This window comes from Bos taurus, chromosome 11 (assembly GCF_002263795.3).
Source record: "Bos taurus isolate L1 Dominette 01449 registration number 42190680 breed Hereford chromosome 11, ARS-UCD2.0, whole genome shotgun sequence".
NCBI lineage: Eukaryota > Metazoa > Chordata > Mammalia > Artiodactyla > Bovidae > Bos > Bos taurus.
In genome coordinates this window covers 14,334,030-14,355,592 of record NC_037338.1, presented here as the reverse complement: position 1 = coordinate 14,355,592, position 21,563 = coordinate 14,334,030, and the positions used below count along the sequence as shown (strand labels likewise).

The window sequence follows — 21,563 nt, the reverse complement described above, 5'->3', positions numbered from 1 at the left end:
GTATTTTCTTTGGTTTAAAGCAGCGTATCTCCAGAGAGCTAGGTAAAGAATTCCAAGCAATTTTGAAAAGTTCCAAGGAAAGGTAACAGGAAATCTTGTGTCACTGACTGCTCTTTATCTGCCATATTAGAGCAGATGAGCCAGAGAAAGCCACCTGTGAGATGATTTTTGTTACCACTTGCAAGGCAATCATTAAGACCTTGAGAAATATGCTTTCTCTGTCCTTCCACATCTATTTTAGGATTCTTGTCTCACTGTTTCTCCTTTCACTCAGGCAGGGCCTTCATGTTCTCTAGGGATACCCAATGCCATAGGGAGCCTCCACATTGAAAAGCTCTATCTAGAATTCTCCTTCCCCCAAGTGTCTCAGGTTGTGAAATGACCTCTCTTCTCCATAATTACAATTCTCATTTTCACACTGGAGCTGATGTGAGGTAGGGTGAGTGGCATCTGATTACTGTTTGTTAAAGTGTTTATGCAAAGCATGAATGAGGGACAGGCTCAACTTTCTTTCGGGGATAATATTGATATTTCATCTTCTATTTTGGTATAAGAGTTTTTGAGAAGGATACTTGGGTCTTTTTCCTAGTCACCTAGAATCAGTTGCAAATGTACTCATCCTGCTAAGTCGCTTCAGTCATGTCTGACTCTGTGCGACCCATAGACGGAAGCCCACCAGGCGCCCCGCCCCTGGGATTCTCCAGGCAAGAACACTGGAGTGGGTTGCCATTTCCTTCTCCAATGCATGAAAGTGAAAAGTGAAAAGGAAGTCGCTCAGTCGTGTCCGACTCTTAGCGACCCCATGGACTACAGCCTACCAGGCTCCTCCATCCATGGGATTTTCCAGGCAAGAGTACTGGAGTGGGGTGCCATTGCCTTCTCCAAATGTACTCATAACAGGTGCTAACTCCCACTTCTGAGAGATTATTGCCCATAGGTTTTAGGTGTCATTTAGAAGAAAATAGGAAGTAGAGCACCCTGAGAGAGTGGGACAAAAGAATGGGAGGTGTCAAGAAAAGAACTGGAAAGAAAAGATTTGAGACTGGGGAATTTGCAGGAAAAATAAATCTTTTGGGATATGGCCATGTATGTCTGTGTCATGCGTGTCTGGAATCCTGAGAATGGAGGAGAAAAGGGGAAGCAGCAGGAGAGGGACCCACAGGGGATATGCTATGAGCAGACAAAGACTAGGGCTCAAAGATCATTTTTACATTGGTCTTAGGCTGGCCCTTGGCTTTATACAGAGACACTCTAATGATATATTTCCTTGGTTTGGAAAGAAACACTTAGCCATTAAGTTCTAATATGTGCCAGTTACATTAATCGTACTGTTTCTTTCAACAACCTTCTGAGGCTGGTTGTTATTAGCCTCCTTTTATAAATGGGAAACTGAGGTTCAGAGGAGTTAAGTTGCCAAGATCATTGTGGTAGTTAAAAAAATATATCTCTAAATTTTTTTGATGTGACTTCCTTGAACAGTTGGTACCAAAGAGATGGTTATGCAAGAGTTCTTTATGTATTCTAAATTCTAGTTCTTTGTAGGATATGTGGTTTGCAGATATTTCCCCCAGTTGTGTAATTTGTCTTTTCATTCTCTTAACAGGGTCTTATGAAAACCAAAACTTCAAAACTTTTTGGTGCAGTCCAGTTTATGAATTTTTACTTTTATGGATAATTCTTTGGGATGTTCTATAGAGACAATCGATGGACATGAGTTTGAGTGAACTCTGGGAGTTGGTGATGGACAGGGAGGCCTGGCGTGCTGCGATTCATGGGCCTGCAAAGAGTCAGACACAAATGAGCAACTGAACTGAACTGAACTGATAGAGACAATCATGTCATTTTCAAACAAGAACAATTTTATTTCTTCCCTTCTGATCTGTATGTTTTTTTTTTTTCTTGCCTTATTGCTCTGATTAGAATTTCCAGCGCTTTGTTAAATGGGAGTAGAGAGATAAGACATCCTGTCTTCTTTATGATCGCAGAGGGAAAACATTTAGTCATTGATCATTAAGTATAATGTTAGCTGTAGATGAACTTTATCAAGTTCAGAAAGTTTCCCTTTATTCCTATTTCTCAGTGTTTTTATCATTAATAAGGGTTGAATTTCATCAACTTTTTTTTACAATGATTGATATGATCATAATATTCCTTTTATTTTTCTGTTAAAAAGTTGAATTGCATTGATTGATTTTGAATATTGAACCAGTCTTGCATCCCTGGAATAAATCTTACTTGCTTGATCATGTTGTATAATTATTTTTATATATTGTTGAATTCTATTTCTTAATAGTTTGTTAAAAATTTTCGTGTCTGTAATCATGGGTTTTAGTAGCTTGTAATACTTTTTTCTTTGTACTGTGTTTGTCTGGTTTTTGTGTTAGAGTAACATTAGCCTTATAAAGTGAGAAGATTGAGCAGAATTAGCATTAAATTATTTTTAAATGTTTGGTAGAATTCTCTAGTGAAACCATCTGGACCTGGATTTTTTTTTTTTTTTGAGGAGTTTTAAAGTTATGAATTAAATTTCCTTAATAGCTATAAGGCTAGTCAAATGGTCTATTTCATTAGGGCAAGTTATGATAGCTTGTGTCTGTCAAGGATTTAATCCATTTCATCTAAACTGTCGAATTTATGCATGTATCATGGCTTTCCTGATAGCTCAGTTGGTAAATAATCTGCCTGCAATGCAGGAGACCTTGGTTTGATTCCTGGATCAGGAAGATCCGCTGGAGAAGGAATAGGCTACCCACTCCAGTATTCTTGGGCTTCCCCTGTGCTCAGCTGGTGAAGAATCAGCCTGTAATGTGGAAGACCTGGCTTCAATCCCTGGGTTGGGAAGATCCCCTGGAGAAGGGAAAGGCTGCCTGCTCCAGTATTCTGGCCTGGAGAATTGCATGGACTGAATAGTCTATGGGGTTGCAAAGAGTCAGACAAGACTGAGGAGCTTTCACTTTCACATAGTTATTCATAGTATTTCATTAATATCCTTTTAATGTTTGCAGGTTCTGTTTCTTTCCTGATTATGTTTCTTTTCTCTTTATTAGTCTCATTAAAGGTAAATTTTATTCATATTTTCAAAGAATTCATTTTATTGCTATTTTAATATTTTGAATTTTATTGATTTTTTGCTCTTATCTTTATTATTACCTTCCTTGGGATTTATCATGCTCTTTTTTTCTAGGATTTTAAAGTAGGGGTTTTGAGACCTTTCCTATTTTCCATTGTATGTATTTAGTACTACAAAATTTTCTGTGAGCACTGGTGAGATGTGGCCAGATTCTGGAAATATTTTGAGGTAGAGTTAATAGGATTTGCTAAAAGATTCTATGTAGATTATGAGAGAGAAAAAGAGAGAGAGAAGGGGAAGAAGTCAATGATGATTCAGTGTCTTCAGTCCAAGCAAGTGGAAGAATGAACTGAGATGGGGCAGGTTCAGGGGTGTGCAGGTTTTGGGATGAGTGGGGAATCAGGGGTTTGGGTGTATTAAATTTATGAAATCTTTTCAACTAAATGTCTAATAGGGAGTTGGCTATATGAATCTGAGTTTAAGGACTGCAGACATCCAGCCTGGAGGCATACATTTGGGAATTGTCATGTTATAGATGATAATATTAATCAAAGGTATGAGTCTAGATGTGATCATATCTGCTACTACTGCTACTGCTACTGCTAAGTCACTTCAGTCGTGTCCGACTCTGTGTGACCCCATAGACAGCAGCCCACCAGGCTCCCTCGTCCCTGGGATTCTCCAGGCAAGAACACTGGAGTGGGTTGCCATTTCCTTCTCCAATGCATGAAAGTGAAAAGTGAAAGTGAAGTTGCTCAGTTGTGTACGACCCTCAGCGACTCCATGGACTGCAGCCTTCCAGGCTCCTCCATCCATGGGATTTTCCAGGCAAGAGTACTGGAGTGGGGTGCGATTGCCTTCTCCGGTGATCATATCTACAGGGCTATAAATAAAGACAGAAAGAGTCTTTAGCCCTGGGCCACTCCACTAATTAAAAGACAAGGGACTGAAGAGAAACCAGCAAAAGAAAATGAAGAGAAGTCAGTGAGATAGGAGAAGAATCAAGAGAAAGTGGTGTGCTGGAAGCTGAATGAAGACAGTGTTTCCAGAAGGATGGAGTGATCAACTTGTCAAATAAGACAGCTGAAAATTGGCTCTTGGAACTGAAAATATGGAGGTCTCTGGAGGTCTCACCAAGATCAGTTTCTGTTGGGGAGAGGAAGGACAAAAGGAGGAACAGACATAGAGATGGCAAGTATAGACAACTCTTTTGAGGAGTTTTGCTGTAAAAGAAAGCAGGAAAATGGGGTAGTGGATAAAGGGGGAGATGGAGTTGAGGATGGAGTTATTGCTGTACATAACAGTACATATATACATGGAAGCCTTGTATTTTATATATAGAATTTGAATTCATTTTGATTGACAATGAAATCTAAAATTTCATAAGTGAAAAGTCTTCAATAGGCTTGATAATCTCAGCAATAGCACTTATGTTTGAAGAAGACTTAGTTAAATATGAGATGGTCTATGCAAGATGTATAATTTTAAAGTTTTTTCTTTAGTTTAATTTGAATGTGCAGTTGCAGTTAACCCTTTCCAATAAGCATCCCCCCAAATGAATATTTGCTTAGCAGTGATAGAAAACTTTATATTTACATAGTGCTTATCAGACTTTGATTCAGAACAAACACAGAGGAATGAACATTTACAATAAAAAGTGTAGGAGGGAATTAAAGTGAAGAGGTTCCAAACCCCAGGGAAACTGAGTCTCAGGTCATGCCAGGATCTGAAGGTAAAACTCCCCTGCAAACCTCCACAGCACTAATGCTCAGCCTCCTGGGTGTTCTCTCCTCCTCTCTTCGTTGTTCTTAGCACATTCTGCACTGAAACTCTCATTTTAGACTGCTCCCAGCTTTCCAAGAGCAAAGTTTTTCCAATCAGAATGATTTGATTTGTTCTCCAGGACTCCTGGCTTTCCAGAGCTTTTTGCCCGTGCGGCTAGGCTGCATTTACCAGTCACTGTTGCAGTTGGGTGGTGCCAAAGGAATGAAAGTGGGATTAATATATGCTACTTCTAGTCTGCAGCCTGGCCCTTAAGAAAACCTTTACACAATTCTCCATGCTGTTTCTGTCTGCTGGCCAGAGGAAGAAGATGCCTTGAAAGAGCCTGGGTCCTCAATGATTATGGAGCAGAGTATTGTGAAGAGCACTGTGCTATGACACAAGCAAGGAATGAGCTTTTAATATGTGGAACCTCTTGGGAGTTGTTTCTTATAGTAGTGAGCCTGTCCTGAGTAATATGTGCTCCTTTGGATGAAATGTGATTGAGTATTGACTTTTTGTTTAGATTCTTAGAAAGTTCAGACGGGGTCATACGTGGTTTAAAGAGTGGATGCATGGTTTAACTTGGAAAATGGCTGTGTGCACTATGTCCTGGGTTTTCAAAAGGCAAGGACTTTGCCTTTGGGCCTGTTTTGGGGGTATTGATGGCACTTACAGTGCCACATTGGGAGGCCAACAACTTTTTCTTTTAATAGCCTTTAGAACCACTATACATACACATGTATCATTATAGTTTTGATGAAGTCCAATACATCTATTTTTTTCCTTCTTGGCTTTTGAAGGATCATTTTCCCTGGTAAAAAATTGTTTGACAGTTGTTTTTTTTTGTCAGACTACTGAATATTTCTTTCCATTGCCTGCTTGCCTTCATGATTATCCTATTGAACGCGATGAGTTTCTTCTCTATTGCTGTTTTCAAGATTCTCTCTTTGGCTTTCATCAGTTTAACCATGATATACATAAACTTTGGTATCTGTAAGTCTATCCATGTGGCATTCACTGAACTTGGATGTGTTGATTAGTGTTTGTCATCAAATTTAAAAGTTTTTGGACATTACTTCTTCAAATATTCTTTCTGCCCCTTTGTCATTGTTCTCTCTGTGTCCTACAGATTTCTGAACCTTTGTTTATTTTTCTCTATTCCTCAAACTGGAATAATTCAATTAAACTGTCTTCAACTTCATTGATTCTTTCTTCTGCCTGCTCAAGTCTACTGCTAAGTCCCTCTAGTGAATTTTTCATTTCCGTTGTTATACTTTTCAACTTCAGATTTTTATTTGGTTCCATTTTATAATTTCTAACTCTATTGGTATTCTCTATTTAATAGTCTCTCATTCTTATAAATTCATTTAAGTCTTTAGACATGGTTTCTTTTAGCTCTTTGAACATATTTAAAATAATTAATTTAAAAATTTTGCCTAGTAAATCCAGTGTCTGGTCTTCTCAGAGACAATGTTAGTTGGTTGCATTTTCCCCAATGAATGGCTCATAGTTTCTTGTTTCTTTGAATGTTCTGTAGTTTATTGTTGAAAACTATAATACTATGTAACTACTCTGGTAATCAAATTCTCTCTGCCTCCTAAGGTTTTTTGTTGTTACTGTTTGCCTAGTAGCTTTTCTGAACTTATTCTTTGAAGCCTTTGTCCTCCTTGATGTGGCTGAAGTCACTACTTGGTTTTCTTAGTGACTAGTTAATGATCAGTGACTAGTTAATGATTTTCTAAAATACCTGAAACCAAAGTCTCCCAGTCTTTGCCAAGATCCTCTGTGTGCATCTTAGAGAAGTCCTTTAACAACCACCCATGTAGTTTACAATTCTGCTTTGGCTTCACTTACTACTTGCTGAGGCCTCAAAGTCAATCAGAAGTGAGAGCTTAGGAAATTTTCAGGTCTTTTAAAAAATATTTATTTATTTATCCACGGCTATGCGGGGTCTTCACTGCTGCACGTGGGCCCTCTCGAGTTGCAGGGAGCAAGGGTTACTTGCAGTGGCTTCTCTTGTTGCAGAGCATGGGCTCAGTAGTTGTAGGCTTCATTGCCACGTGGCATGTAGAATCTTCCCTAATCAGGGATCGAACCAGTTTCCTCTGCATTGGCAGTTGGATTCTCAACCACTGAACCATCAGGGAAACCCCAAGTCTTCTTTTAAGCATATGCATGATAATGTATGATATTATGAAAGCTCCTATGGGCATCTCATTTCTCAGTCTTTCTTTTTACGCTTTTTGATTAGTCTAATATTGTCCCATCTGTTATCCACTGCTGCAGGCCACTGTGGTGCTAAAATATTTTAAAAAACACTCCCCAAACCCAGAAACTTTTAGCACTGGGTAAGTCTGAGTGAGGGGGACTAAAAATAAGTCTCTTGAGTGGAATCATCACAAGGGAACCACCAAACAAGTAAGATAATGACTTCTCTTTGGAAGTGAGGCTCTGAAAGACCTCAAGCCCTGTTTTGCTGCCTCCAAACCCAGGAATGGATGCTGTTACTTTTCAAGGCTGTGCAGAGCTGGAAAGGGGAAGATGGGATTAAGGTCAGTTAAAAATACCACAAAGCTTGTTATCCTTCCTGAGATTCAATCTTTTTCTTACTCAAATGCTCCCTGTGTTGCTGCAAGCCTTGGTTGGTACCCAGAGCTCTTGAACAGTGTGGCTGTTAGGGGCACTGATCCTCCAAGCAATTGAAAATCCATGCATAACTCATAGGCAGTCCTCCATGTCCACAGTTCCCCAGTACATGCCCTTCCTCCTTATCTGAGGTACTGCATCCATGAATTCAACCAACTTTACATAGTGTGGTACTGTAGTATTTCTAGTGAAAAAAATTTGTAGGTGAGTTGACCCAGGCAGTTCCCACCCCCATTGTTCAAAGGTCAACAGTATTTCTAACATTTGGGAGTGTGTAGCCCCAGCTAGTATTAAAACATATTTTGTTTTAAAAAAGATTTATTTATTTATGTATTTGTGGCCACACTGGGTCTTTGCTGCTGCATACAGGCTTTCTCTACTTGCAGCCAGCAGGGGCTACTCTTCGTTGTGGTGTGTGCCCTTCTCATTGTGGTGGCTTGTCTTGTCATGGAGCATGGGCTCTAGGTGCATGGGCTTCAGTAATTGTGGCACACAGGCTTAGTTGCTCTTTGGCATGTGTGGGATCTTCTCAGACCAAGGATTGAACCTGTGTCCCCTGAATTGATGGGCTTTCCTGGTGCCTCAGATGGTAAAGAATCTGCCTGCAATGCAGAAGACCCAGGTTCCATCCTTGAGTTGGGAAGATCTGCTGGAGAAGGGAATGGCTACCCACTCCAGTGTTCTTGCCTGGAGAATTCCATGGACAGAGGAGCCTGGTGGGCTACTGTCCATATTGTCCGTGGGATCACAAAGAGTTGGACTTGACGGAGGAACTAACACTTTGACTTTCACTTTCCCCTGCATTGGCAGGTGGATTCTTAACCACAAAACCACAAGGGAAGTCCAAGACAAATTTTAAAAGTACAATTATTAAAAGTGTAGTACTGCTGCTGCTGCTGCTGCTGCTGCTGAGTCGCTTCAGTCGTTTCCGACTCTGTGCGATCCCATAGACAGCAGCCCACCAGGCTCCCCCGTCCCTGGGATTCTCCAGGCAAGAACACTGGAGTGGGTTGCCATCTCCTTCTCCAATGCATGAAAGTGAAAAGTGAAAGTGAAGTCACTCAGTGGTGTCCGACCCCCAGCAACCCCATGGACTGCAGCCCACCAGGCTCCTCTGTCCATGGGATTTTCCAGGCAAGAGTACTGGAGTGGGGTGCCATTGCCTTCTCCGAGTGTAGTACTGGCTATAGATAAATCAATGGAACAGAAACATGAGTCTAGAAGAGGGACCAATGTGTATGATAAATTCGTGTATAGTACCAATGGCAGTATGTGTCCATGAGAAAGAGATATTTAGTATATTTACTAGCATTAGGAAAAAAGTTAACATTGTACAGGAGGTGGTGACCAAAATCATCTCAAAGGAAAAGAAATGCAAGAAGGCAAAATTGTAGTCTGATGAAGCCTTACAAATACCTGAGAAAAGAAGAGAAGTGAAAGGCAAAGGAGAAAGGGAAAGATATACCCAACTGGATGCAGTGTTCCAGAAAAGAGCAAGGAGAGAAAAGAAAGCCTTCTTAAGTGAACAAAGCAAATAAATAGAGCAAAACAATAGAATGGGAAAGACCAGCGATCCCTTCAAGAAAACTAGAGACCAAGGGAATATTTCATGCAAAGATGGGCTCAATACAGGACAGAAATGGTATGGACCTAACAGAAGCAGAAGATATTAAGAAAAGGTGGTAAGAATACACAGAAGAATAGTATGAAAAAGGTCTTAATGACCCAAGTAACCATGACGTCGTGGTCACTCACTTAGAGCCAGACATCCTGGAATGTGAAGTCAAGTGGGCCTTAGAAAGCATCACTACGAACAAAGCTAGTGGAGGTGATGGAATTCCAGTTGAGCTATTTCAAAGCCTAAAAGATGATTCTCTTAAAGTGCTGCACTCAATATGCCAAAAAATTTGGAAAACTCAGCAGTGGCCACAGGACTGGAAGAGGTTGGTTTTCATTCCAATCTCAAAGAAAGACAATGCCAAAGAATGTTCAAACTACCACACAATTGTACTCATTTCACATGCTAGCAAAGTAATGCTCAAAATTCTTCAAGCCAGGCTTCAACAGTATGTGAATTGAGAACTTCCAGATGTTTAAGCTGGATTTAGAAAAGTCAGAGGAACCAGAGATCAAATTGCCAACATCTGTGGGGTCATAGAGAAATCAAGAGAATTTCATAAAACATCTATTTCTGCTTTATTGACTACACTAAAGCCTTTTACTGTGTGGATCACAACAAACTGTGGAAAATTCTTCAAGAGATGGGAACACCAGACCACCTTACCTGCCTCCTGAGAAATCTGTATGCAGGTCAAGAAGCAACAGTTAGAACTGGACATGGAACAATGGACTGATTCCAAATTGGGAAAGGAGTACATCAAGTCTGTATATTGTCACCCTGTTTATTAAACTTCTATGTAGAGTACAGCATGTGAAATACCAGGCTAGATGAATCACAAGTTGGAATCAAGATTACCAGGAGAAATATCAGTAACCTCAGATATGCAGATGATATTACCCTAATGGCAGGAAGCAAAGAGGAACTAAAGAGCCTCTTGAGGATAGAAGAGGGGAGTGAAAAAGCTGAATTAAAACTCAGCATTCAGAAAACTAAGATCATGGCATCCAGTCCCATCAGTTCAGTTCAATTCAGTTCAGTCGCTCAGTAGTGTCTGACTCTTTGTGACCCCATGCACTGCAGCACGCCAGGCCACCCTGTCCATCACCAACTCCCAGAGTTCACTCAAACTCATGTCCATTGAGTCGGTGATGCCATCCAACCATCTCATCCTCTGTAATCTCCTTCTCCTCCTGCCCTCAATCTTTCCCAGCATCAGGGTCTTTTCCAGTGAGTCAGCTCTTCGCATCAGGTGGCCAAAATGTTGGCGTTTCAGCTTCAGCATCAGTCCTTCCAGTGAACACTCAGGACTGATTTCCTTTAGGATGGACTGGTTGGATCTCCTTGTAGTCCAAAGGACTCTCAAGAGTCTTCTCCAACACCACAATTCAAAATCATCAATTCTTTGGTGTTCAGCTTTCTTTATAATCCAACTCTCACATTCATACACGACTACTGGAAAAACGATAGCTTTGACTAAAGCGACTTTTGTTGGCAAAGTAATGTCTGCTTTTTAATATGCTGTCTAGGTTGGTCATAACTTTCCTTCCAAGGAGTAAGCGTCTTTTAATTTCATGGCAGCAGTCACCATCTACAGTGATTTTGGAGCCCAGAAAAATAAAGTCTGACACTGTTTCCCCAGTGATGGGACATCACTTCATGGCAGATAGATGGGGAAAATGGGAACAGAGGCAGAATATATTTTCTTAAGCTCCAAAATCACAGCAAACAGTGACTGCAGCCATGAAATTAAAAGATGCTTGTTCCTTGGAAGAAAAGTTATGACAAACCTTGACAGCATAATAAAAAGAAGAGATATCACCTTGCTGATAAAAGTCCATAATAGTCAAAGCTACGGTTTTTCCAGTAGTCATGTTCGGATGTGCGTGCTGGGTCATAAAGAAAGCTGAGCACTAAAGAATTGATGCTTTTGAACTGTTGTGCTGGAGAAGACTCCTGAAAGTCCCTTGGACAAGAAGGATATCAAACCAGTCAATCCTAAAGGAAATCAACCCTGAATATTCATTGGAAGGACTAATGCTGAAGCTGAAACTGCAGTACTTTGGTCACCTGATGCAAAGAATTGACTCACTGGAAAAGACCTTGATGCTAGGAAAGATGGAGAGCGTGAGGAGATGGGGGTGACAGAGGATGAGATGGTTGGATGGTATCATCGACAGAATGGACATGAGTTTTGCAAAATCTTGGAGATAGTGAAGGACAGGCAAGCCTGTTGTGCTGCAGTCTATTGGGTCACAAAGAGTCAGACACAATTTAGCGACTGAACAACAATAACAACCAATGGCAATGTGTGTCACAACCAATGGCAACGTGTGTCAGTGAGAAAGAGATATTTAGTATATTCACTAGCATTAGAGGAAAAGAATTACATTTGATTCTTATTTAACTTCTTGCAACAAAATAAATTCCAAAGGTTTAAACATAAAATGAAAAATCATTAAAATAATGGGAAAATAATCTTTGAATACATAAAACACTATGCAAGCAACCCACATATGCATCAAAGTAAAATAGATAAGCACATGTGATATATTCACATGTGACAATAATATACAACAATGAAAATTAATGAACTATAGCTACACATAATGACATGCTTGAGTCTTAGAAATGTAATGATATGTTTCCTTTCATATGGAATTAAATGTGAGCAAACTATATTTTTAGGGGTGCATGCAAATGAGGCAAAATTGTAAAGAAGCAAAAGGACATGATTATTACAGGAATCAGGGTGGTGGTTACCTCTTGTGTGATGGTGGTACTGCTAACAGGAAGGACCTATAGGAGGCTTCTGGGGGATGGCCATGTTCCATTTCTTGACTTGGTTAAGTCAAGTCTTGGTTAATGACTTTATGGGTATATATTTGATAGTAATTCATTGATCTATTAATATAGGTTTACAGACTTTCTTGTATGATGGTTATATTGCACCATCAAGGGAGAAAAATAAAAAGCATGATGTAGTTTGATGTTTGCCATTTAGCATTATATCTTGGGCAAATTCTTATTTTGAAGTTATTTTTATTTTTTAATGTCCTCCTGGATTCCCTTATATTCACAGTTCCTAGCATTTAGAGGAACTCTTATTTATTTTTTTCAAGGGGATCTGCAGCCCACTTTCTGGGGAATGCTATAATACCAGGAGTTAAATCATACTCAGTTCAGTTCAGTTCAGGTCAGATGCTCAGTCGTGTCCGACTCTTCACGACCCCATGAATCGTAGCACTCCAGGCCTCCCTGTCCATCACCAACTCCCAGAGTTCACTCAGACTCACGTCCATCGAGTCAGTGATACCATCCAGCCATCTCATCCTCTGTTGTCCCCTTCTCCTCCTGCCCTCAATCCCTCCCAGCATCAGAGTCTTTTCCAATGAATCAACTCTTCGCATGAGGTGGCCAAAGTTCTGGAGTTTCAGCTTCAGCATCATTCCCTCTAAAGAAATCCCAGGGCTGATCTGCTTCAGAATGGACTGGTTGGATCTCCTTGCAGTCCAAGGGACTCTCAAGAGTCTTCTCCAACACCACAGTTCAAAAGCATCAATTCTTCGGCTCTCAGCCTTCTTCACAGTCCAACTCTCACATCCATACATGACTACCGGAAAAACCATAGCCTTGACTAGACGCACCTTTGTTGGCAAAGTAATGTCTCTGCTGTGTAATATGCTATCTAGGTTGGTCATAACTTTTCTTCCAAGGAGTAAGCATCTTTTCATTTCATGGCTGCAATCACCATCTGCAGTGATTTTGGAACTCCCAAAAATAAAGTCTGACATTGTTTCTACTGTTTCCCCATCTATTTCCCATGAAGTGATGGGACCAGATGCCATGATCTTTGTTTTCTGAATGTTGAGCTTTAAGCCAACTTTTTCACTCTCCTCTTTCACTTTCATCAAGAGGCTTTTGAGTTCCTCTTCACTTTCTGCCATAAGGGTGGTGTCATCTGCATATCTGAGGTTATTGATATTTCTCCCGGCAATCTTGATTCCAGCTTGTGTTTCTTCCAGTCCAGCGTTTCTCATGATGTACTCTGCATATAAGTTAAATAAGCAGGGTGACAATATACAGCCTTGACGTACTCCTTTTCCTATTTGGAACCAGTCTGTTGTTCCATGTCCAGTTCTAACTTTTGCTTCTTGACCTGCATACAAATTTCTCAAGAGGCAGGTCAGGTGATCTGGTATTCCCATCTCTTTGAGAATTTTCCACAGTTTATTGTGATCCACACAGTCAAAGGCTTTGGCATAGTCAATAAAGCAGAAATAGGTGTTTTTCTGGAACTCTCTTGCTTTTTCCATGATCCAGCGGATGTTGGCAATTTGATCTCTGGTTCCTCTGCCTTTTCTAAAACCAGCTTGAACATCAGGAAGTTCACAGTTCACGTATTGCTGAAGCCTGGCTTGGAGAATTTTGAGCATTACTTTACTAGCACTTGAGATGAGTGCAATTGTGTGGTAGTTTGAGCATTCTTTGGCATTGCCTTTCTTTGGGATTGGAATGAAAACTGACCTTTTCCAGTCCTGTGGCCACTGCTGAGTTTTCCAAATTTGCTGGCATATTGAGTGAACCACTTTCACAGCATCATCTTTCAGGAGTTGAAATAGCTCCACTGGAATTCCATCACCTCCACTAGCTTTGTTTGTAGTGATGCTTTCTAAGGCCCACTTGACTTCACATTCCAGGATGTCTGGCTCTAGGTGAGTGATCACACCATCGTGATTATCTGGGTCATGAAGATCTTTTTTGTACAGTTCTTCTGTGTATTCTTGCCACCTCTTCTTAATATCTTCTGCTCTGTTAGGTCCATACCATTTCTGTCCTTTATCGAGCTCATCTTTGCAAGAAATGTCCCCTTGGTATCTCTAATTTTCTTGAAGAGATCTCTAGTCTTTCCCATTCTGTTGTTTTCCTCTATTTCTTTGCATTGATCACTGAGGAAGGCTTTCTTGTCTCTTCTTGCTATTCTTTGGAACTCTGCATTCAGATGCTTATATCTTTCCTTTTCTCCTTTGCTTTTCGCTTCTCTTCTTTTCACAGCTATTTGTAAGGCCTCTCCAGACAGCCGTTTTGCTTTTTTCGCATTTCTTTTCCATGGGGATGGTCTTGATCCCTGTCTCCTGTACAATGTCATGAACCTCATTCCGTAGTTCATCAGGCACTCTATCTATCAGATCTAGGCCTTTAAATCTATTTCTCACATCCACTGTATAATCATAAGGGATTTGATTTAGGTCATACCTGAATGGTCTAGTGGTTTTCCGTACTTCAATTTAAGTCTGAATTTGGTAATAAGGAGTTCATGATCTGAGCCACAGTCAGCTCCTGGTCTTGTTTTTGTTGACTGTATAGAGCTTCTCCATCTTTGGCTGCAAAGAATATAATCACTTTCTGGGGAATGCTATAATACCAGGAGTTAAATCATACTAGAAAGACATATGGAAAGACATATGATTGTATGGCTGCTATAAAAATTCCATTGCACTGCTGCATGGGATAAGCCTGGCTCTATCCTCCTCCAATACAATCTGGATTTCACTTCCAGATCTATACAAAGATGATTTCCAGTCCTGGGTTTACAGGATTGAATTTATTAATTTATAAGGATGAAATTTGCCTTTCAAAGCTGTTGTAATGATGGCTACTATGAATTTTAATGAAACAAGACAAATCATAGCATAGATGATTGCTCTAGAACCAGCTATTACAAGTCCTGGTGGCTTACATGGTAAAGAATCTGCCTGCAGTGTGCAAGACCTGGGTTCCATCCCTAGTTGGGAAGATCCCTTGGAAAAGAGAATGGCAACCAGTCCAGTATTCTTGCCTGGAGAAATCCATGGACTGAGGAGCCTCGTGAGCTACAGTCTATGCGATCACAAAAAGTTGGACACGTCTGAGCTACTAACACACACAGAACTAGATATTAATAATAATGTCTCTCATTGCATACATTTAAGGGAAATGGCTTTTAAAAATGGGTTTAATGCGATTGCCTGTTGTTTCATCTCATTACTTGATATTTTTTTAACAATGGATCCTGACCTTTCTCCCCCATATACCCCAGGACATTTGTTTATTCACTGCTCACTAGAGGGAGGCCGTTTCCAGTTGTATTCCTTTTCAGAGGCTTTGTCTTCTGCATGGGAAATGGACTCCTCCAAGGCTACTATCTGGTTTACTGTGCTGAATACCCTGCTGAGTGGTACACAGACATACGGTTTAGCCTGGGTAAGTAAACCTGACTGCTTCTAACCCACACCCTAGTTAACGCCTCTTTCTACAGGCTATATCGCCATCACCTCTCCCCACCCTATTATAATAAAAACTCAAGGATTCCATTCCCATTCCCCTACCATGACCATCTCCACACTGGTCTTTTCTCTGTATAGCAGCCAGAGAGATCTTTTAAAAACACTATGGTATGCCCCATCTCAAAATCCTCCAACGCATTTCTGTTACTCTCAAGATAAAATACAAATTCCTTACCACTGCCTGCGAAACCCAAATGTTCTTGGTCCTGTCCTGACTTCGCTTCCTGTCTCCATCCGTCTTGTTTACTGTCCTGCAGCCTCAGTGGCCTTCCTGCTGGACCTGAAATGGTCAGGTTTGTCCTGTCTCAGCGCTGCTGTATAGACTACACCCTCTGTCTGGAATGCTCAACCCCTATATACTCGGGGAGCTGGTCTTTCCTTTTATTTAGGTCTCTGTCAGTTCACATCTCCTCATTGAGACTTCTTGACCACCTATCTAAAATAGTAGAAAACAATGATCTTTGAATATTTTTCATTATCTGCAAAAGGAATTAAATTTTTTTTTAAATAAAGTAAAGGTTCAACTGTGCATTATTCTTGCTCAAAGGAAAAAAGGCAGAGATTATCCTTAGTCCCTCTCTTTACATTACACATCTTCTCTCCATCAGCTTAGAATAGCTCCCTCTAGTTCTAAAACATGTGCCAACTGAGCTCAGTTCTCCATAACCACACTAACTTCATTCTGGTCTGAACCAGGATGACCTCTTGCCTGGACTGCCACAGTGACCTTTAAGTTAACCTTCCTACTTCAAGTCCTGGCCTTCAGTAGCCCCTTCTTCACACAGCAGTCAGGACGAACATTTGAACACTCAAATAGCCAGAGTATTAGTTGCATGAATACTGGTACATACACACAGTGGAATATTCTGAAGCCTCATAAAAACAACCAAAGCAAAACAAAAGCAAAGAATGTCTCTTTTTCATGTGAAGACATCTCTAGAACACATGGTTAAGTAAAAATAAAGTGTGCATAGTGTATACACCATGCTGCTTTTTGTGTAGAAATAGGACACTGTGCGTATTTAAAAGTGGAAGAGGAAATATTGGATTGATAAAAAAAAAAAGAAACTATTTTTTAAAAAGAGTATCTCTAGGGTTTAGAGTAAAGAAAATGGGATGGTGGGCAGAAATCTTCTTTTAAGATAGCTTTGTCCTTTAAATCATGAAACTTCATAACTTAATTAAAAATCCACATAAAGTTCCTCAACATTGAGAACAAATAAATAAATGTACCTAACTGTATATTAAACTGGTACCATAACCACACAGGAAAAAGATTTATGCCAATTTATAGGAAATATAGAGAATAAAGAAATAAGTTAAATGCCACCATGAGGAAATAAGCTAGTCTTATCTAGAAAGGGGGACATTTGAGGGACCACTGTCCAGTCTTTGAGGAGTTTATTCAAGATGGCAGAGTAGAAGGACATGCACTCATCTTCTCCTATGAGAACTCTAAAATTAAAACTCGTGGCTGAACAACCATGGACAGGAGAATGTCGGATCCCACCAAAAAAAGATACCCCACGTCCAAGGGCAAAGGAGAAGCCCCAGTAAGATGGTAGGAGGGGTGAAATCACGTTTAGAATCAAACCCCATGCCACCAGAGATGCTTGGAGGGCTCAAACAAAACCTTGTGTGCACCAGGACACCACACAGAGACCGAGCCAGACTTGCCTTTCAGGGTTTTGAAAGGCAGGTATGGGTCAGCAGTGGCCTGCTGCAGGGGCAGGTGCTCTGGGTGCCAGCAGACTTGGGTGTGGCATAAGCCCTCTTGGAGGAGGTCGCCATTAACCCCACCATAGAGCCTCCAGAACTTCCACAGGACTGGGGAAACAGACTCTTGTAGGGCACAAACAAAACGTTGTGTGCACCAGGACCCAGGAGAAAGGAGCAGTGACCCCACAAGAGACTGACCCAGACTTGCCCATGAGTGTCCAGGAATCTCCAGCAGAGATGTGGGTCAGCGGTGGCCTGCTGCAGCATCAGGGGCACTGAGTGTGGCAGTGCTTGCATGGGACCTTTTGAAGGAGATCACCATTATCTCCATTACCTCCACCATGGTTTGGTCTCAGGTCAAACAACAGGTAGGGAACAGAGTCCCACCCATCAACGGAAAATTGGATTAAACATTTACTGAGCATGGCCCTGCCCATCAGAATGAGACCCAGTTTCCCCCACAGTCAGTCTCTCCCATCAGGAAGCTTCCATAAGTCTCTTATCCTTATCGATTAGAGGGCAGTCAGAATGAAGACCAATATCACAGAAAACTAGTCAAACTGATCAGATGGACAACAGCCCTGTCTAACTCAATGAAACTATGAGCCATGCCCTACAAGGTCACCCAAGATGGATGGGTCATGGTGGAGAGTTCTGACAAAATGTGGCCCACTGGAGAAGGGAATGTGAAACCACTTCAGTATTCTTGCCTTGAGAACTCCATGAACAGTATGAAAAAGGTAAAAAGATAGGACACTGAAAGATGAACTCCCGAAGTTGGTAGGTGCCCAATATGCTACTGGAGAAGAGTGGAGAAATAACTTCAGAAAGAATGAAGAGATGGAGCCAAAGTGAAAAAAAAAAAAAAAAGCCCAGTTATGGATGTGACTGGTGTTGGGAAATAAAGTCCGATGCTGTAAAGAACAATATTGCATAGGAACCTGGAATGTTACGTCTATGAATCAAGGTATATTGGAAGTGGTTAAACAGGAGATGGCAAGAGTGAACGTCGACATTTTAGGAATCAGTGAACTAAAATGGACTGGAATGGGTGAATTTAACTCAGTTGACCATTATATCTACTATTGTGAAGAATCCCTTAGAAGAAATGGACTAGCCATCATAGTCGACAAAAGAGCCCAAAATGCAGTTCTTGGATACAATCTCAAAATAACAGAATGTCTCTGTTTCCAAGGCAAACCATTCAATATCACAGTAATCCAAGTCTATGCCCCAACAAGCAATGCTGAAGAAGTTGAAGTTGAATGGTTCTATGAAGACCTACAAGATCTTCTAGAACTAACACCCAAAAAGTATCCTTTTCATCATAGGGGACTGGAATGCAAAAGTAGGAAGTCAAAAAATACCTGGAGTAATAGGCAAATTTGGCCTTGGACTACAAAATGAAGCAGGGCAAAGGCTAACAGAGTTTTGCAACTGAACGCACTGGTCATAGCAAACATCCTCTTCCAACAGCATAAGAGCAAACTCTACATGTGAACATCACCAGATGGTCAATGCCAACATCAGATTGATTATATTCTTTGCAGCCAAAGATGGAGAAGCTCTATACAGTCAGCAAAACAAGACCTGGAGCTGACTGTGGCTCAGATCATGAACTCCTTACTGAAAAATTCAGACTTAAATTGAAGAAAGTAGGGAAAACCACTAGATCATTCAGGCATAACCTTATTATACAGTGGATGTGACAGATAGATTCAAGGGATTAGGTCTGATAGACTGCCTGAAGAACTATGGATGGAGGTTTGTGACATTGTACAAGAGGCAGGGATCAAGACCATTCCCAAGAAAAAGAAATGCAAGAAGGCAAAATGGTTGTCTGAGGAGGCCTTACAAATAGCTGAGAAAAGAAAAGAAGCTAAAGGCAAAGGAGAAAAGGAAAGATATACCCATCTGAATGTAGAATTCCAAAGAATAGCAAGGAGAGATAAGAAAGCCTTCCTCAGTGATCACTGCAAAGAAATAGAGGAAAACAATAGAATGGGAAAGACCAGAGATCTGTTCAAGAAAATTAAATATACTAAGGGGATATTTCATGAAAAGATGGGCACAATAAAGGACAGAAATGGTATGGACCTAACAGAAGCAGAAGATATTAAGAAGAGGTGGCAAGAATACACAGAAGAACTATACAAAAAAGATCTTCATGACCCAGATAACCACGATGGTGGGATCACTCACCTAGAGCCAGATATTCTGGAATGCGAAGTCAAGTGGGCCTTAGGAAGCATCACTATGAACAAAGCTAGTGGAGGTGATGGAATTCCAGTTGAGCTATTTTAAATCCTAAAAGATGATGCTGTGAAAGTGCTTCACTGAATATGTCAGCAAATTTGGAAAACTCAGCAGTGGCCACAGGACTGGAAAAGGTCAGTTTTCATTCCAATCCCAAAGAAAGGCAATGCCAAAGAGTGTTCAAACTACCACACAATTGCACTCATGTCACACGCTAGCAAAGTAATGTTCAAAATTCTCCAAGCCAGGCTTCAACAGTAGGTGAACCGTGAACTTCCAGGTGTTCAAGCTGGATTTAGAAATGGCAGAGGAACCAGAGATCAAATTGCCAACATCCGTTGGATCATTGAAAAAGCAAGAGAGTTCCAGAAGAACATCTGCTTTATTGATTATGCCAAAGCCTTTGACTGTGTGGATTACAACAAACTGTGGAAAATTCTTCAAAAGATGGGAACACCAGACCACCTTACCTGCCTCCTGAGAAATCTGTATGCAGGTCAAGAAGCAACAGTTAGAACTGGACATGGAACAGCAGACTGGTTCCAAATCAGCAAAGAAGTATGTATATTGTCACCCTGCTTATTTAACTTATGCAGAGTACATCATGTGAAATGTCAGGCTGGACAAGGCACAAGCTGGAATCAAGATTGCCAGGAGAAATATCAATAACCTCAGATAGATGACACCACCCTTATGTCAGAAAGAGAAGAAGAACTAAATAGCCTCTTGATGAAAGTAAAAGAGGAGAGTGAAAAAGTTGGCTTAAAACTCAGCATTCAGAAAACTAAGATCATGGCATATGGTCCCATCACTTCATGGCATATAGATGGGGAAACAATGGAAAACAGTGAGAGATTTTACTTTCTTGGGCTCCAAAATCACTGCAGATGGTGACTGTAGCCATAAAATTAAAAGATGCTTTTTCCTTGGAAGAAAAGGTATGACCAACCTAGACAGCATATTAAAAAGCAGAGACATTACTTTGCTGACAAATGTTCATCTAGTCAAATCTAGGGTTTTTCCTGTAGTCATGTATGGATGTGAGAGTTGGATTATAAAGTTAAGCACTAAAGAATTGATGGTTTTGAACTGTGGTGTTGGAGAAGACTCTTGAGTGTCCCTTGGACTATAAGGAGATCCAACCAGTCCTTCCTAAAGGAAATCAGTCCTGAAAATTCATTGGAAGGACTGATGGTGAAGCTGAAACTCCAATACTTTGGCCACCTGATGCGAAGAGCTGACTCCTTGGAGAATACCCTGATGCTGGGAAAGATTGAAGGCAGGAGGAGAAGGGGATGACAGAGGATGAGATGGTTGGATGGCATCACCGATTCAATGGACCTGAGTTTGGGCAAGCTCTGGGACCTTGTGATGGACAGGCGAGCCTGGCGTGCTGCAGTCTATGGGGTTGCAAAGAATCGGCAGGACTAAGTGACTGAAATGATATGAACTGTTCAGTCTTTTCAAGAAGTCAGTGTCCTGAAAAAAAAATAAAAGGTAGGAATCTGGGCTAGATATAAATGTCCTTAAAGGATGTAATGACCAGATGTTAGATGTGTGCCTGTTTGGGACTTTGGTTTACACAAACCAGCTAGAAGCAGAGTTCTGGGAATATTGAGGAAACTGAATATGCCGAGGTATTACATAACATGAAGATCTCAAGGATATGCACTAAGAGTGTTTATTGGCGGTAGGAACAAAGTGTCTTGTTTTTCTTATTTTTGCTAATAAGCATTTCATCTTCCACAGACATATGTACTTCTTTTGTAATAAACTGACATCAGATCCTATTCTCCCCTGCTTAAAACCTGCCAGTGGCTTCCTGTTGCTCTTAAAAATCCGAACTTCTCACCATGGCCCATAGAGCCCAATGAAATTTTGAAATTATCAGCCTATTCTCATCTCCTTATCCCCCACCTCCTGCCATCTATCTTAAAGCATTAACTGCAGCACCTTCCTTCTGTTTCTTAGACATACTAAACCTATACTATCCTTAGGACCTTTGCATCTGTTAGTTCCTCTACCAGAAAGCTCTCCCCGCAAATACCGATCTTTGTATTCTCATTATTCAAATCATAGGGCAGATGCCAAATCTTCAGAAAAGCTTTCCCTACTGAACTCATCTAAAGTAGAGACACCTCCTCTTCACCCCAATTCACTCTCT

At 40.8% G+C, this 21,563-nt stretch overlaps 1 protein-coding gene across 4 annotated transcripts in view; it reads left to right on the top strand.

The window, feature by feature from the left end:
- The window catches only part of SRD5A2 (steroid 5 alpha-reductase 2), a 48,403-nt gene that overhangs the window by 15,264 nt on the left and 11,576 nt on the right, over positions 1-21,563 (top strand). For all 4 annotated transcript variants that reach the window (XM_059891302.1, XM_024998787.2, XM_059891301.1 and 1 more), the window contains exon 2: positions 15,178-15,341. In XM_059891302.1, the coding sequence (XP_059747285.1) occupies positions 15,178-15,341 (164 nt within the window). The remainder of the gene's footprint in view (positions 1-15,177; positions 15,342-21,563) is intronic.